This window comes from Phytophthora infestans, genomic scaffold, assembly GCF_000142945.1.
Source record: "Phytophthora infestans T30-4 supercont1.10 genomic scaffold, whole genome shotgun sequence".
In the NCBI taxonomy this organism is placed as follows: domain Eukaryota; phylum Oomycota; class Peronosporomycetes; order Peronosporales; family Peronosporaceae; genus Phytophthora; species Phytophthora infestans.
In genome coordinates this window covers 2749918-2768461 of record NW_003303749.1, presented here as the reverse complement: position 1 = coordinate 2768461, position 18544 = coordinate 2749918, and the positions used below count along the sequence as shown (strand labels likewise).

Sequence of the window (18544 nt, the reverse complement as noted above, 5' to 3'; positions counted from 1 at the left end):
CTAGTGCAGCAGAAGTGAACACTTTTAATTCTGATTGAGACATCTGTCGCTTTTTAAACCAGCAGCGCTTGGCATTGACGAGCAGGCTTAAGCAGCGAGCTTTCTTTCGACGCCTCCAGGTCGCCCTTTGTTTCTTCGGCTGCTGCTCCATCCGTTGGTTTTAAAACTACTGTCACTATTTTAAGGGGCGAACGAGGTGAATTTTGAAACCGGTCGGTTGGAGCTATCCTGCTGGATGTCATTTTTTGTGTTTCTTAGCGGAATAAAGCTGGTTGAGACATTCCAGCTCGTTAATAACAATTACAGCTGGTTTTAGCTTAGATCGAACACGGCCTAAGATTTAAAAGTGTTCACTTCTGCTTGCACTAGAACCTTTTAGACACTTCAAAACCGTAGAATTTTTTACTGGCCGTATTCCGCCCTGACCGGACCTTATGCCCGGATGTTTTTCCCGGTCAAATCATCATGTCAGCGCAAACATCCGATCTTAAAATGGTGTGCTAATCGTATACAAGAATCTACCAGTTCAAAAGTACAGCTATGCAGTTTAAGCTCATCGTTGCTCTGTAGCAACGTACCATTAGTCATCTTCTGAGCTACTCTCCTCGTCAGCCTCCTGATCGCCATCCCAGTCCAATGAATTGTCGTACACATTAGCAGCCTCTGTGATCCTCTGCTCTGAGTCTTTTACGGCGGTCACTGCACCTGTAAGCGCCTCATCAGTAGCATCACCCATAGACTCCTCGTCCGACGATGTATCTCCACCCAGGCCCAGGTTGTCATCAATTTCACTACAGAGTGAGTCAAGGGATACATCAGACTCTTCAAAACCGGCGTCGTTGCTGTCCGTGTCAGGTGACACTTCAAACTCAGTCAAGTCAGGTACCGGCGGAAGTGCTATACGAGGTAACCGCTGTTTCTTCCGGCGTAGCCCTCGTGTGATGCTAGCCTGCTTTCTGGCGTAGGCACTTGACATTTGGCCTATCATTGAAACAAACGCGCAGATTGGGATGGGGCTTGAAACCTGCATTCATTTCGCGGTTAAACCTCTCCAATGGGTTGTTAGTACGAGCAACTACCGAGTTCATGATGCTGCAGCAGCGTCAGCGGTTGCACTCGTCGTAGTTGCTTCGTTGTTCATGTCGTTTCCTTTGGAAACTAAAGCTAACTTTGTAGTGGGATACGATTGAACACAAACTTGCGAGGGGAGCTGGCGCTTCCTTTGAACACTTGCTTGTATTGTACTCTGCAAAATCCAGAATGAGATAGTTGAGACTCTCTCCAGCTACTCCTACATCATTGCCTAAGTATATGCGTCGAGTCTCCGACCTCTGAGTCTTATTCTACGCCATCTCCCCCGCTGGGACCGTCCTCGGTCGCCAGCACAGTGCGTGGTCAGGTCCTGAAGACCGTCGCCCCACTACAAAACTCTGATTAGAAAAAATCAAAAGCTAAATTATTGTTTCGGAAAGTGTGACGGGGTCACACAGCACCTTGCGCACGAGGAAGTTATCTTCCGAGAGTATACAAACTCTCAGTGAACGGCAGCTCACAGGTCCCCTCTTTTATTAAAGAGAGCGAAGTGACCCAAATAAGGTAGATTGTAAACTGAGTATATTTATAGGTAGATTAAGTTTGGGTTTAATACAAACTGTTAGTTACCTATAGAAATGCAATGTCATTTAACCAATGGTTGGCTTTGAACGACCTTGGTACCTTGAACCAAATATCTCGGAGTATGACGTGTCATACTCCTGAAGTGTGAAGTGTCACACTCCTGAAGTGTGAAGTGTCACACTTCATGTAACCAGGGTACACTTAGGGCTACGTACCCCGTTACATCCTCCCCCACTTAGGTTCGGTTTACCGACCAATCAGAATGAAGGGGTGTTCGTCACAAACTCTCATTCTCAAAGTCGAAAACCATCGACTTGGCCGCGCGAGCGCGGCGGAGGCTCACTTCACAGTTAGAGCCTCGAGCAGCAACCTGTGCGCTCTTCGTCAAGGTCTCCACTTCGACCGTTAACATGCCTCGCGGCACTGCTAAGAGCGGTGCTAAGACACGCTCCAAGGCTGCAGCCGGTAAGGCGCAGGCCAAGAGCACTAAGCCTCACGGCAAAGGCTCTGCACTCAAGGAGGCTACTCAGGTGGCCTCCGAGGCGATCGGTTCCTCGGGTGACGCGGCTGCAGACAAGCGCGCAAGCAGGCGCCGCAATCCGTCGCCCTCGTCTTCAGATAACCGTCCGAACCCTCGGTTCGTAGAACGCGAGTTCAACTCGGGCGGTGAAGACGATGCCGAGTCCGAGAGCACTCAGGATGCTCCTGCGGGCTCTGTGGGAGGGCACAGCCCAGTGCCCAGTGAGCACAAAGAAGGCAGCGTGCAGTCGCCCGCTAGTGATCACGGTGATCACAGTCCTAGGACCTCTGTGCGCTCTGAGAGTCCGGCCGTTAAGGCTAAGGGCGCTCCCAAAGCCGGTGGCGATGAGGAAGAGAATCCTCGCAAACGTCTCTCGCTTGCCGAGGGTCTTGCGCGCGCTAAGGCCTCTAAAGCCGAAGGCGCCAAGCCCTCAAAGAAGCGTACCGCCTCTAAGTCTCCACTCCGCGAGGAGAAGGAGACTCGACGCTCCTATCAGAACCTCTTCGGCTCCTCGGATGAAGAGGAGGAGAAGGAGGAAGAAGAGGAGGAGAAGGGTGCTATCGTTGAGCCCCGGGAGGTCTCGAATGACCTCGACCAGCAGCAGGAGGAATTCCAAGCTGCCCAGCGTGTGTGGGGGGGTTCGGTGGCGGCACCCGTCAGCCAGGGGAGCTGCCATCAACTCAAGAGGGTATTGGCCTCCCGAGGAGAGCTCTGGGGGCTGACCTCTATCTTAGAGCTCTCGTCGCTCCTCGTGGGCTTGAGGGCGGGCACACTTCTAGGGGCATCTATGAACGAGCCCTTGTTCAGAAAGAACAGTTGTTCGTCGACAACTTGGAGGCTACTCGGTGTGTGCTTCTCGCGCAACACCGCATTCCCCTTAAGGACTTCACGACTTGTCGTAAGAAGCCCAAGACCCGGGGTGGTCTCTATCCTGTTTGCGGATACCCCTGGGTTATGCCCGAGAACTGTCCCACGTGGAGTTCCTGTGAGGACATGTTCTGGGCGTGGGTGGAGACTCTCAAGTACTCGCCCACGGAGTTATGGGAGCTCCATGAAGATCAGCAGCTGTCCCACATCCTGGACCAGCGTGATCTTCGTGTGAGGTTTGCCCACTTGATCAGCAAGCGTATGCTGCCAAGGGACATCCTGAAGCGCGCGGCTTCTAGCGCTCACGATGAGCGCGGGTACGGTATGTATTCATCGTCCGTACCCCGTTCGGGCAAGAAGCCCCGGACTACTTATGAAGCTGCCGCCGCTTCTGTTCCCAGATTGCGACAGCCTTCGGGCAGTCAATCAGGAGCCGTTCAATCAGCTCCCACGAGTTCTCGGAGTGGGCATAACCCCTCCACTTCACGAGGAGCTGTCGCTTGCCGCGACACCGTTGCTCCTGGAGGATCCGCTCCACGTCGAAGTGGGCTTCTCCATTCCGGTCAAGCAGGGGTGGAGGTGCTCTCGTACGAGTACGAGTACTCGGCGCCTCCCGAGAGCCACTCTCGTTCGAGTGCTCCGACTGCGGGTCGGACACAGGACCCTGAGGTTGACCGCCTCCGTCAACGTGTCCTCGTGCTTGAGATTGCACTTGGCCTTGGGACTGGCGGTAATGCTGCCGCCCAGGCCGGGAATCAGGGCGAGCTCGCTCGTCTTGCCGGCCGCCTGTCCCTGGTGGAGCGAGAGGTCGCGAGCCTGCACCTGCGGGTGGATCGCCGGGCCTCTTCGTCCGATCTGGACGAGGTCTTTCGCATGATCCGACGGATCGAGGCTTTGTTGCCACGTCCGGAGCCGCCTGCGGCACACTCCCAGACGTACGCGTGTGGTGCGTACCCGGCGTACTCAGCGTACGCGGCGTATGGCGCCGGGGTCCGTTCGTATGGAGCCCCTCCGGCGTACGGTCTTGACCGCAGCCTTGCCGTCCCGACCGAGGCTTGGGTGCCTGCTCCGACGCCCTCGTCGACGACTGTGACCGGTCCTCGCTTCGAGGAGCTGGGTCAAGGGGGGTCTGCGAGTCAGCACCCCCCTGCGGGTCAAAGTACCGCTTAAAGACGTCCGACATAGAACGTCGGGTGCGTCTTCATTGACTTTGGAAGGTCGATGGTGTACAACGCACCATGTCTGGCCAGGACTGCAAAAGGTCCGATGAAGCGGTGCTCCAGTTTGTTGCTGCCGACAGAGCTAACAGTGTCTAGAGGTAGGTTACTCGTGTCTAGCAACACTAAGTCACCAACCTCAAATATACTTAAGTTTCCTTTTCCTTGTTTGTCTGAGTACTCCTTTTGTTTATCTTGGGCCGCTGCCATGGCATCGCGGACCCTGCTGACAATGTTCAGCTTGGTATCCATAAAGGATTCCACCTGTTTCCGCAGCGAAACTGGCCTCACATCCGAGACCTGGGAGAAAAGGGCTTTCCGAGCCTCTCCCCCACTTAGAATAGAGGAGTCAGTGTCTCCTCGAAGAGTGAGAGGCACTCTGGGGTGGCGGAAGCCGTTCAAGTAGAACGGCGTGAACCCCGTGGACGCGTGCACCGCGTTGTTGAGCGCAAACTCAACAACTGGAAGCTGCGACGACCACGTACGTGGCGCTGCCGCGCACACACTGCGCAGAGTGTCCTCGAGCACTCGATTGACGCGCTCTGTTTGGCCGTCTGTCTGCGGATGGTCCGCAGTGGATATCTGCAGACGAGTTCCCAGTAAAGAGAACAGCGTTTTCCAAAACGCAGCAGTGAACCGCGAGTCTCGGTCCGAGACAATCGACTCCGGGAGACCGTGATAGCGGAACACGCCATCGACGGACAACCGTGCGGTTTGTTAGCCCGTAAAGGTGACGGGAGCTAGAGCAAGATGTACCATCTTGCTCAGCCGACACACGAAGACCAAAATTCCGGTGTTGCCGTGTCCGTCGGCGGGAAGCCCAAAGATGAAGTCAAGACTCATCGACTTCCAACAGTCAGCCGGTACGGGCAGGCTCTGTAGTGGAGCCGAAGAGTGCCCTGCGGGTTTGACCCGCTGACATGTTTCGCATGTCTTGACGTATCGGGCGACCCACTTGTACATGTGGGTCCACCAGAAGGACTGAGAGACCGACAGAAAAGTCTTCTCGCGGCCCAAGTGGCCGCTGGAGGGCGCGTCATGCGCCTCCGCGAGGATGTCGAACTTCAGATCCTCGTCGTTGGGTACGACCACCCGTGGAGGATCAGTGGGCTCCACCCGATAATAGAGGAGGCCCTTCTTCAACTCATATCGGTGGAGCCGTGAGCGCTGTCGCGACGAGAGCCAGTCGGACTTCGCGCTCGTTCCGGCCTTAAGGAACTTGACGATAGGCGCGACAGCCTCATCGTCCCGATACGCCATGCGTATCCGATCATATAGATCCGTTGTCACCCGCGTGATGTGGGCCAACTCATAGTCGGGACGCCGAGAGAGGGCGTCCGCAAGCACGTTGAGCTTGCCCGGCTTGTATTCGACGCGGAAGTTGTATTCCGCGAAGAAGGACAGCCACCTTAGCATCCTTTGGGAGAGGTGAGGCGAGTTAGTCGCCGTCCTCAAGGACGCGTGGTCGGTAGATCACAAAGGGCCTAGAGCCCAGAAGGTGAACACGAAACTTCACAAGGGCATATTTCATTGCCAGGAGCTCCTTGTCATGGACAGGGTAGTTCCGCTCGGCGGCTTTGAGCTGCCTGGACTGGAACGAGATGACTCGTTCCTGTCCAGCCGTGTCGTCCTGCAGCAATGCACACCCGATGGCGTAATCGGAGGCATCGCAGACGACGCTAAACGGCTTCGTCTCGTCCGACAGAGCCAGGACAGGGGCCACTTGGAGACTGGCCTTGATGCTGTCAAAAACATCCTGGTGCTCTTGTTCCCAGCGCCAGTCGACGTCCTTCTGAAGGAGGCTCGACAAGGGCTTAGCGAAGCCCGCGTACCCAGCGCTGTACTTGTGAAGGTAGTTGGCCAAGCCCAACCACTTTCGAAGATCCTTCTGGGATCGGGGCGTCGGCCATGCTGCTATGGCGTTGACCTTGTCTGGGTCAGCCCGAACGCCCACGCTGCTGACGAAGCAACCGAGAACTTTAATCTCTGGTGACGCGAAAACGCACTTGTCGATGTTGGCGTAGAGCTTGTTCGCTCGCATCACGTCCAACACTCGACGGAGGTGTCCTAGATGCACCTCCATGGCTGTCTTGCCTCCCTCGGTACGGCTATGGACGAATATGTCGTCGAAGTACGTCTGTACGAAGGTACGCAAAGGGCGGAACAATTGCGTCACCAGGCGATTGAACGTCGCCGGGGCGTTAGACAAGCCCTGCGGCATGACGAGCCACTCCCAAAGCATGCCGCTTGGAGTGCTTACCGCGGTGAGCGGGATGTCGCTCTCTCGCATTAGAATTTGGTAGTATCCGTCTACCAAATCCAGCGCACTGTACAGTACGCTCCCGGCCATGTTGTTCAACAACACATCCTTTCGTGGGATCGGTGTTTGGGCCAACACCGTTGCGTTGTTCAGCTTGTTATAAGCGTGAACCAGACGCCACTTTCCGTTCGGCTTCCGAACGCAGAAAGTCGGCGTCGAGTGCGGGGATTTCGATTCCCGCACCATGCCTGCCTTCGCTTTCGCGGCGAAGAAGGCATCAATGACCTCGCACTGTTCGCGCGGGAGAGGCCATTGCCTCGTGACACAATACTTTGTGCCGGGCACGAGATCAATCTCGTGCCGTACGCCTCGATCCGGTGGGAGTTGGGTCGGTGGGTGTTTGTTCACCACGTCCGCATACTCCGTCACCAAAGGATACACCGGATCCTTGGGGTTCTTGAGAATCTCAGAACCCAAGCGCGCCTGACGCTGCTTGTTCATGTCTTCCAGGACGTTCTCGTCCAAGAAAGAGGAGGAGTTCAGCTCCTCCTGAATGGTCTCAGGTCTCATGAGTACCATCTCAGCAATCTCTCCAGCCTTGAGGTTGGTCAGGAAAGACTCAGCCGTCATTTTCTCGAGGTGCAGTATCTCCGCAACCTCTGGCAACGGTTCCAAGTGGACACCAGATGCCTTGACGGGTAAACCTGTCTCGCCATCGAAGTTTGATAACACTCTTCCACCGGCCTTGTCGGAGGAGCCCGGGCCCTGGACTCCGAGTCACTTGAAGCGACGTCGATCGGAACGAAGTTCGGATCCGACATGAGGCGGCGGCGGCGTCTTTGCCGACGGCTTCTGTGACGGGAATCTTTGCTGCCCACGTCTAGGGATGTCGTCGCTACGACATCCGAGGCACTCGTGGCCTCGTGTGGTACTGTTGTACCCACACAGGAAGCGTGTTCAACGCCTTCCTCTTCAGTTAAGGTCTGGGCGACCGCGTGTGGCACTGTGTTACCCACACAGGAAGCGTATCCGACGTCTTCCTCTTCAGTTAAGGTCTGGGCGACCGCGTGTGACACTGTGTTACCCACGCAGGAAGCGTATCCGACGTCTTCCTCTTCAATTAAGGTCTGGGCGACCGTGAATGGAACTCTGTTACCCACTCTGAACACGCTGTTCTCAGTGTTCATGACAGCTGCAGCTGTCTGCGGAGCTAAGTTATCCGCCTGTGGACCTAAGTTACCCACTTGGCCGACGCCTCTTCTGGGCGCGGCCACCATCAAAACATCCTCGGAGTCGTCATATACGTCGACGACTCCCAAGCATCTGCCGAATGCTTTGGTACCCTGGCAGCCCTCGCGGGCGCCCCGGGTCCTGACAGAGGTGGGAACATGACTCACCAATGCTCTGTCGGACTGCGCAATGCGGCTGGCACCGATTGCCTTGCCTCGCCAGTCGATCCAGGGCTCGTGCTTCTCAAGCCAGGGCATGCCCAGGATCATATCATATGGATCCATATCGAGAACAGTGAACTGTTCGAGGCTGTCAAAGTCTTCAAACTTGACAGCCAGATCCACTTGGACGTTGGGGGCAGTGACGACCTTCCCGTCGGCCAGTCGTACTGACACCGTCCCGTTGCCCTTGCTTTCTCTCAGAGCATCGGACTACTTGTTGCTGTTGCGAGCAGCCGTCTGGCGGCGTGCGAAATTCTTCGACGCCCCAGAATAGATCAAGATACTAAAGAAATGATCGTATCCCCGTACACATCCGTGTACTACGAGCAACCCGCCGCTGCTCTTCGCAAATTCGAGAATGCGAAGACTCTCAGGGGCTAAGTCCCCGTGGTACGCGCCACCCGCGCACCCATCACGAAGACTGAGTTCTTCCCCAGTAGGGTGCCCCGCCCCTACTGGTTCCCGGCGTTCCCCTGTCCCCGGGATCCTGGCTTCTGCCAGCGACCCTTGGGGACGGGCTTGAAGAAGGACCGTCTGCGGAGTCTTTCCGCGGGACAGTCGCGCTTGAAGTGGCCCATCTTCCCGCAGCCGAAGCAGCGGATGTCAAGCTGTTCGACGGACCCGAGTTCCATGGGAACTGGTCCGTTGGGGCTTGTTCGACCGGGAGCCGACAAGGAGCTCCCAGGCCACGCTGAGGCCGGCGTACGCGCCTGGCGATGGCTGTACTCTTCTTGAAGAGCCACTTGAATCGCCTCTTCAAGGGTGCTTGCCTGCACCCGGAACAGCTGAGTGCGTGCGGGGCCCACTCGAAGGCCGTCCATGAACACAGTCATCTTGATGTGTTCATTGAGTGAGTTTCCCACTAGGGACGCCGTGAGCTCCCGTATCTCTTGCACATACTTGTGCAGCTCGCGCCTTCCTTGTTTACACGCGAGGAAGCGCGATCGCTGGCGGTACTCGTAGTTCGCCGGGAGGAACGCGGCTCGGAGCTTTTCGCACAGCTGAGCCCAGGATGTGAAACATCCAGGGGATGTTGCTTCCCGAGTGTACACCCAACTCTTAGCACGACCGCTAAGGTTGGAGAGGGCAAAAGCAACACGCAGTTGCTCGGTCGAGATCAGAGCCGCGTCCATCGCGAGCTCTACTTCTCGGACCCAGAAGTGAAGGTTCACGCCTTCCTTCCCTTCATACGGCTTTACCTTCAGCCGTATTGGCTTCGGGTGAGGCGGATTTGCTTCCGCCGCCGGAGCCTGCAGGTTCTCCCGCACATGCGCGATGAGGCCCTGCTCGTACGCGTTGAATGCATTGACGCGCTCGAGCTGCTCAGCCGGTGTTGACACCACCAGGCTCTGCAGGGCCTCCATCCCGAAGATGCCCGAACCGACTCGAACTGAGAGTCGTTCAAATGGGAGAAGTCGTTCCTATCCATGGCAACGAACTTCGGAGGTTCAGGTAGTCTACCCGCGATGGCGTGGATTGACTACAAGTGCTACCAAGTGTGACGGGGTCACACAGCACCTTGCGCAAGAGGAAGTTATCTTCCGAGAGTATACAAACTCTCAGTGAACGGCAGTTCACAGGTTCCCTCTTTTATTAAAGAGAGCGAAGTGACCCAAATTAGGTAGATTGTAAACTGAGTATATTTATAGGTAGATTAAGTTTGGGTTTAATACAAACTGTTAGTTACCTATAGAAATGCAATGTCATTTAACCAATGGTTGGCTTTGAACGACCTTGGTACCTTGTACCAAATATCTCGGAGTATGACGTGTCATACTCCTGAAGTGTGAAGTGTCACACTTCATGTAACCAGGGTACACTTAGGGCTACGTACCCCGTTACAGAAAGCCGTACCCCGTTACAGAAAGCTTTTTAGATTCTGTGACTTTCGAAACAGCCCAATTCTCTAGATTTTGTGCAGTCTAGTATCCTAGAAGCAATGTATGTATTAAGGTCAACAACGACCAAAGGCGGCGAAACACCCTGCGAACTACGTGTCCACTCCCTTTTGAGCAGATTGCCGTCTGTTGGACTCTCTTGAAGATCGATACGAAGTTTCCCCATTGCCACCAAAATATTCGTTCATCCAATCCAATCGTCCCTCTTTCAACTTGGACCAGTGTGTGTGTATAACCTGATCTGCAACGAGCACTACTGGAACTTCATTCAGCATCCTGCTCGTGTGGATCAGCTCATACGTTGTCACCGTCATGTTGAAAAAGTTGAGAAATTGAATCGGTAAAATACGAGCAACAAGAAATAGAGGAAGGTCTCGATACCGGAAGAGAATCGAAGTCGCCAGAACAAATCCACTCGCCTCCAGTTGAGCTCGCGTGGAGAGCAGTGCATCACCTGGCGACAGTTGCACATACACTTCCGTGCTGTTATCATAGAGAGACGTACTCCGTGACCGATCATCCAAAAAACGCGTGAAGGAGTTAACTTCGGGTGGCACTGCGTCGGAGTTTGGAGTTCCGATATTGTAGGACTTCTTAGTACCTACTCCAATCTTTGGAGATTTGCGAACTAAGGTTTGTAACATAGCGTGAGCAGTCAATCCAATAAAAGTCGCTCCGGCTATGACGATAACAAGTACAACGGTGTAAATGCCCAGTGATACTTCCTTGGCGCAAACAGCAGAGCCACGACAACCTGAATACTTAGTAACGTCACTTGCTGATACCGAGGTCATACCCGTCGCTAGTAACTTTCGAGTAGAAGCAGATACAGAGCTTGATCGGCTGATCGCAAAGAGGACAATCGACGAGAGGAATCCCACTACGTGCGCGAAACTCGGTTCCATCTCTTGCATCTTTAGATCACCAGCACGAGCAAAAACAATATTAATCGCGAGTACTACTACCAGCGTTCCACATCCGAAGGCGCGGAGTACAGCTTCGTTCGTATCAGCTCCGACCAACAAATCGATCGTCAGTTGTTTACGCCATTGGATCATTCCCAAGACCATTTGAGCGACCAGAATGAAGTTATAGCTACTGCGAACTACCTTTGCAATGGTACAACTCGTCGTGGCATTCATGACTCGTGACCATGGAGATACGAAGGCACATTTCATATTGTACCATCCACGCATACTTGTCAAGAACGCAGTCACCACGAGTGCCAAGATCTGCAGACTGATCACTAGTCGAATACTGTACGTGCTGTCCACTGTCACTTCGTTCACCTTGTGGTTCACAAAGTTTTGACGCAGCACCTCACCAGTTGCTGCCTTTTCGACTGTCCACTCAGACAGCCACATCTGTGTGAATAGCAAGGAGCTGCACTCACCAGACAAGCTACACTGAATCATTCGCCACGGTGCTGGGAACGAGTACGTACGTTGTGCTCCATCAGTATTTAAATTAGCCACTGCGCCTGACGTACCAAGAGCTGAATAGGCACACCCAAACTGATCTCGTTCTCCACCGTATAGATTGAATTCGTCACAGGTTTCTGGGACTACCAATTGCTTTGAGTACACTGACACCAGACGGAGGTACTGAGAGTTACGTTGGGTCTCTACGCTCCTCGCCTTACGGGTGGCTTCGTAGCATGAGCTCTTCACAGGGTTCAAATTTGCTCCGACCAGAGATGCGATCAACATGGCACCAGAGGTTCGGGATGGATTGAGCTCACCCATTGAGTCAGGGACGTAAAACTCGGTCGATTGCAGACGAATACGAATGTGAGAGTCACTTGTCTCCAGACACGACCCGTCCACACCAAACACCGTAGAGTCCGCAGCGCTTAGTAGAGCTTCAATCTGTATGGCGCCTTCATCATCTACACCTCCAAAGCAGACACTCTTGTCAGCTGGAAGACCGAGGATGTCCGAGGATACCGACAGCATTGTTTCTCGGCCCTCGGTCGTTTTGTTCACCACAAAAGCACGAACTTGCTCAAATATTTGCTGAGGTACCGCACGCACGAGATCTGTCATTGGCTTTGGTGTAGCTCCATTGAAGAGCACCGTTTGAAGTTCATTGCAGTCCAGTAGACGGGGTGCGAGTACTTGATAATGGTCATTTTCAAAGGCAAAATACGACAGTTGCTCGTATCGATCCCCGTGTCCGTCTCCAAAGACACTTTGAGGCACAAGAATTACTTGTAGGGCAAGGGGCCAGAGCCCCATGGCAGCGATGGATACAAGTGCTAGCTGACGGAGCCTCCCACACACCATAAAGACGGCATGGTACCGCTTAGAGCTCAAGTCGACCTTTTTAAGCGTGAGGTTATCCTCCGGCGCGATCTCTTCGTGTTGGCTCACCTCCCCCATCGAGTCGATTGCGTGCTGAAAGGTGATCTATGAAGTGATGGATGTACTGTGCTGTATTGGTCGTCAGCTATAAATGTCAGCAGAATGCGTAACGTCGCAGCACGGTGTGAGCTATTGTTAGTTAAATTGAACTTATTGTTCACATGTCAGTTTTATAAACTTCGATTAGCAGTACTGTACATGTAAGTATGCGGCACAGTACTTTTTAAAGTTGAAAAAAGGGCGGGGGTCTCTATTGGAGAAAAGAAGATTTTTATCCAAAGACGTAGTCAAACTTTCGAGAAGTCATTTTGATCTGCTTACTACAATAAGGTAATAATGCTACCCCCCCCCCTCCACAGATTTTATGCTGGCATACCTAAGTACTTATGCCGGGAAGCTCCATATTTCCACGAAGAAAAAACTCGAATATAACTAAAATTACTCCTGTAAATAGCAATAGCCACGAGTGTCTTGGTCGCCACAAGCATATTTCACCTGGGTAAATTCACTGGCCAGTAGATATTTAGTTTTGCGCTACCATTCGTTTGATTCAAGTTAAGCTGTTGTTTCTGATTTAAGCTGAAATGACAGGTTTTGCACATCTAGAGAAGAAATCCACTGCTTTTGAATCGACAATCCAATGTAGATCTTTTATAACAGGCGTATAAAGTGCTGAAGTAAATTTATTTGAGTTCTGTTCTGAAAACGTTAGTTTGGGATCTCAATATTAGAAGCTAGAGTAATTTTGGGTCAGAATGACTCGCCTCCGGATATAAAATCCAGAGAATATTGATGTCTGGTCTGCCATCCACAACAGTGTGAAACATAAACAAAAACTGTTTTTCTTCTTTATTACATAGCTCCGCGTGAAGTTAAGGAGAACTTTCAAGCTGCACTCACACTAGATTTGTTTATGCGCCAAATACCTTTGTCGCACACCTCCCCCTTCGCGCGGCGGCTCCTGTCGCTCTACTAAACAGGGTTGGGCAGTCCGCGGCTGTTTGTAGAGCGGGGCCTTGCGTGGGGCGAGCGAGGAGCGGCTGTAGTTGTAGAACGGTAGCGAGCAGTAAATAGTGAAAAGAAAACTTGGATCTTTGTTCTTTGTAGTAGGTGGGAAATATACGACTAAGAAACTAATGCGCCGGGCTAAAACGGGGAAAGGGTCGATCGCGCTCATAAGGATGACACCCCTTCACCTACGCTCACCTGTACGCCTGGGCATGACTTCCACCCCAACGTGACACCCGGTTGACTCGATACTCAAGGCAGTATATAGTTTGTGCCATCCATCCTTGAAGCTGGCGTCGCAGGTGCAAGCTCCCTCCTTAAGGTCTTCACGATTCCCTCCGCACCAACAGTACCTCGAAGTCGGCACTTGAACAGTTCCCACTTGATATAGTAGGACCCCGTGTGCTTAACACGAACTTTACCTTCTTCGCATCTGGTGCACGCTCCTGGAACGGCCCCTGCATTCCCGGGTACTCAAATTAGGAGCTTGCTTAAGTTTTTTTAATCTAAATTCTATCCAATTTAAATCCAATTTACGACAATAAAAAAGCACAGTGATTAGTCCAGTACTCGATAACGAAAAAACTAAAATGTTTATTACAAAAGCTGTATTTTTCATTTTTCGCTTTCCTGCTCGGGGTCATGACGGAACACGATTTCAGTATTGATGGATGGAAGTACGACAAACATCAAGAATGGTCACTTATCTTTTTAAATCAAAACACGTACATCACTTTCATATTCATCAGTAGGCACATATGTTGCTCGGTATGAAGCACTGATACCTTTTCTCTTCTCGAACCGTTTGCAAATGCAAGCAGGTGTACGTGCCGACATGAAGTGGCCTTTTGGAGGTGAAGGGCTCGCCAAGGACGTTCTAATTCCCTCGGGTGCCGCTATTGTTCAAATCAGTGAGCTGATGGGTCAAACGGAAGGGAAAGCGGGTGAATATTCGTTTGGAGGACAAGCTAAAGAGCTACCACAGGCACCGGGACTAGTTGTGGATGGTGTAGGATCAATTCATGTCCAATTACTGTGGAACTAGCGCAGAAACTAATGTCCGTGTGTGAAAAGTGCCCCCCCCCCTCATTACAACTTCGAAGCCGGGGCGGATGAACATGTGCAGGAAGCCTGGTAGCTCCAGCCGATGCAACTACGCTTCGAAACATGGCTTGGTAAAGCGGAATCGAGACAATTACAACAAAGATAACATACCGTTTGGGCTATCAAGACCTTACACTTCAATGCAAGCTGGGAAAGTTACTCATCTCTGACGATGGACATGCTGCAAATCCCCAGGTGTAGGCAAAGCCGATGGTAACATCGCGACATTAGTCATTTAGCTGCCGAGTTCACATGAAGGAGGTGACATGGTGATATGGCAGAGTAGAGTAATGAAGAAACGCCATAGTTTTGGCAAGTCTAAAGGCACGGCTGCAATCCTTCCTCATTTTGCTGTTCGTTATCGTGATACTCAATGCACAATGGAGAAAGTTATGAAAGGGTATCACGTAGAATTGGTTTACTCACTTTGTATCAGATATGATAGGTGTAGAGTTTCTGCCAATCAGAGGCCGGATCAGTTTAGCATAGATTCAGTATGTAATACAGAAAGGCAGATATAGGGCGGCCGTGGAACCCTTTAGAAGGTTCTAGAAGGTTCCATCCGCCTGAACTGCGCGGGCGGCATTTCTCGTTTCGCGCCCCCCCCCCCAGCTAGAGTTTCGTAAAATACTTTGTCTGCCAAAGGCAATGCACCACCGCGAGAAATTTCACGATGTGCCTTTGAGTGAGGCATTGGCTACTGCTATCACAAAAATGGATGCAGAGGATGATTCTTTCGCGTTATTCTTGACTCACGATTACACTGATCAAAATATCGAGAGTCTGGGCGTTGGAGCCTTAAACGGTGTTGACAGTGTGCGTTTCCACGCCCTCGTAGAAGCCAATACATTCGTTTCTGCCGACCACAAGTTAAGGTTCTTGATAGCTCGGTTGATATACCAAGCACCTCCCTTCGATCCCAGAGGTATCCTGAACAGGATCCGTTGGTTCTCTGGTGAACCGGAGGACCTGGCTGCTCCAGTATAATAGCTCTCTTGGCCGAGAATGGTCCTTGCCACGTACAGTCGGATCTATCCACCAAGACCAATCCATACTCATGGAACGGACAAGCCAATGTAGACCAACCCACCGGCGTCGGATACTGCTACGGCCCTACCGTGGACTACGACTCCGGAGAGCACAATGTGGCTGGAAACATCTACTGGTTTTTGCAAAATTTCTTAAAAAGCATCCACATCTTGCTGACCGGGCGTTCTTCGTAGCTGAGGAAAGCTACGGGGGACACTACGTCCCTGCAGCTGCTAGTTACTTGCTAAAAGCCAATATTCTCCGAAACTTAAGTATGGACGCCGTCCACATTAATTTAGCCGGTATTGTGGTCGGAAACGAACTGACCGACCCGGCAGTGCAGTACCTACACAGTGTGGACATGTCGTTCAACTCGTACAACGTGTCGCTGCTGAACGAACAAGCTGTTATAGATATGTGGAAGGCGCAGCCTGTGTGTCACGAGCTGATCATGCAGTGTCAAAAATACCGTCCGAGGTGTGTTGATGCTATGCAGCTCTGCTGTGGAGCACTAGAAGGACTATACTACCAGTCTGGACGCAACCCGTACGATATCCGAGAGCCGTGTACTGAAGAGAACGTCATGAAGTGTTTCCATTTTGAACATATTGACCAGTACTTGAACACACCAAGCGTGTTGGACAAACTTGGTGTTGACGTACACAAGTCGAAACCGTGGCGAGAGTGCGATGCAACTGTCGGTGCAGGCTTCGCATTCGATGAAATGCTTTCGTCTGCTGACGATGTTAAGCTTCTACTAGATGCGGGGGTGAGAGTACTGATTTACGCTGGGGACGCCGATCTCATGTGCAATTGGGTGGACAACCAAGCGTGGGTTATGGAACTGGATTGAACCGGTAACGCGGAGTTTAACAATGCTCCTAAGCGTCCGTTTGTTACGGCTGAAGACACGGATGCTGGCCGTGTTCGGTCGTTTGAGAACTTGGCCTTTATTCTGTTGGTATTGCACTTCACCTGGATTCCTACCTCTAGGCACGCGCCATGAGCACGCGGCCAGTGCTTGGCAACCGTGTGTCCTGAGGGGTCATAGTAGTTGAAGTGGGTCGAATGGAGCTATCTGATTGGATGATCCCAAATGATTTGCATGATTAATGTCAGGGTCAGATTTGAGCATATCCAGTTCACATACAAACCTCAAGCCATTTTCGTCGCCAACGCTTATGACGAGTATAGGCGTTGCCAACGAAATTTATCATTTGTGTATGTGATTAGGAGGACTACGGAGGAAAGTAGAAAGGAGCTAGCAAAGCAAGACAAGAGCAACTAACTCAATAAAACTTTTCTTTCGGATTTGATTTCTTTTCAACACTCGACTACTACAAGCCTCGGGCGCATACTCTCAATTTATTCGTGTCTTTAATTCTGGCCACATGGTGCCGATGGATCAACCGGCGGTGTCTTACGCGATGATCAACACGTTTTTTCAAAACGAGGACTTCTGGTCTGAATAAAGACGTGGAGTTCTATTAATACTTTTACAAACTTGGACCTAAAAGAAGTCGGAGGGTTTGTCTCAGTTTTCGAGCTCTCATTTTTAATACTTCAGGTATCTCAAAGAGATATCGAAAGAATCAAAAAGGAATACTACTCAAGACGAACGCGCTTCTCGTCGTATTGGTATCTCCTTCGCAACCGGTTTGGCTCTACTTTGTATGTCAGAAATCTGCGCTGACGTTCCTCAAACCACTTGCGCGTTTTCGTGATAGTCACAACAGCATCAGCATTCATTGAACTTGCTTCCATCTCAAACGAGGCATTCACTTGGTCTTCGCGTGTCCATTTAGCTGTAGAATTACTTGCATATTAGACGCTGTTGAATTTCTACATTCCCTTCGTCACCTTCATGATAAAATCAGGACCACGTAAAAACGCGTCCACTGTCAAGTTTTCCGCAAATTTGGCGTCTGGCATTTTCCACGAAAAAGGTTTGTCCAGCAACTCAATTTGCCCCGTCAGCCACTGTATTCGCTTAGGGAGAATGGCTACGAGGTCCACAAGAGAACCATTGCTAGTTTTGCTAATACTACCCAAGAACGGAAGAGACTGCTCAACGACTGGACCCAGAAGACTTGGGTCGATTTCGCTAAACATCGCCACGTAAACTCTACCGCCTCGGATTGCCCATTTTACAAAAATCCAAGCAGCTTTCGAGGCGAATAGTTTATCATTTCTCACCAGACAAACTGCCTTCTGGAGCAGGGCATCTTGGGCTGCCCCTGTCTCCAACCCATCAGCAACTCGAAGTGTTATTTCCATTAGCATTGATTCAACTTCGGGATAGCAGCAAAAACGGTGAAGCAGCTCAGAACAGTAGTCGTTCCAGTCGAAAGTTCGAACAATCTTGGTGATTGCAGGGACAAGTAGATGGCTATTTTTTAGTCTTCCAAAAGGAGGGGCACACACTGGAATTGGAGACTTCAAGCACGAGCTTTTCAAGCTAGCGTCTTTGCAAAATTGTTTCACGAGCACAGACTTACCGGCATCCACGAGCATTTCGCGGATTAACTGGCAAGACTTAACGGACAGATCTTTTCGGCTGTACCATGTCCCGATAGTATCAAGCTTTGCACCGATATCGCACAGTAAATTCCTCAGTGTTTCACCATCAATATACTTACGAGTGCTTACAGCTTCAATAGCCGCATCGACTGACATGAATGCCATCGCTTTTTCTTCGTGCTGAGCTGCAGGCCATGCCACGATCGCATACGGGGTATATTCGGTAGTTCTTCTTCTGTGTTTGTCTTCAATGGAGACTGCGTACCGCCCACTCGTAAAAATACCTTGGATAGGAAAGGTCGCTCAGGAGTGAGTGGCCCAAAGCAAGCACCGCGGCAGGGACAAGCGGGAGGACAAGTTAAAAGCGACGGACGCGGCGATGGCGGAGCCAGGCATGGGAGCGCAAGGTCCAGGCCCCCCACCTGCAGTGGCTCAGAATCCGCTGCCACAAGAAGTGAGGATGGAAGACATCGATGCGCAGCAGGCACAGCGCGCACCGGAGATCCGCGGAGAGGAGAACAAAGAGCAACCATAGGGGCGCGCTTTAACGGACACAACTGTAACGGACGAAGAAACGGCTCACGAGACACACTCAGTGACTCAGGCCGCCATGAGCACATGGAGCACCAAAGTGCAGGCACACTTGCCAAGCCAGTCGAGAGTCGGTGAAGCAGCAGCACGGCGAACGCA

General features: G+C 51.8%; 2 protein-coding genes across 2 annotated transcripts; both read right to left on the bottom strand.

Moving 5' to 3' along the window:
* Positions 1-9922: 9922 nt before the first annotated feature.
* Positions 9923-11575, bottom strand: PITG_07184 (uncharacterized protein; the record flags this gene model as incomplete). The annotated part of the gene is made up of 1 exon (XM_002905091.1): positions 9923-11575. The coding sequence occupies one exon, from the start codon at positions 11573-11575 to the stop codon at positions 9923-9925; it is 1653 nt and encodes a 550-aa protein (XP_002905137.1).
* Positions 11576-16939: 5364 nt separating this feature from the next.
* PITG_07183 (uncharacterized protein) lies at positions 16940-17848 on the bottom strand (the record flags this gene model as incomplete). Its single annotated transcript, XM_002905090.1, has 2 exons — positions 16940-17139; positions 17833-17848. 2 exons carry the CDS (start codon positions 17846-17848, stop codon positions 16940-16942), a joined length of 216 nt encoding a protein of 71 aa, XP_002905136.1.
* Positions 17849-18544: the final 696 nt, after the last annotated feature.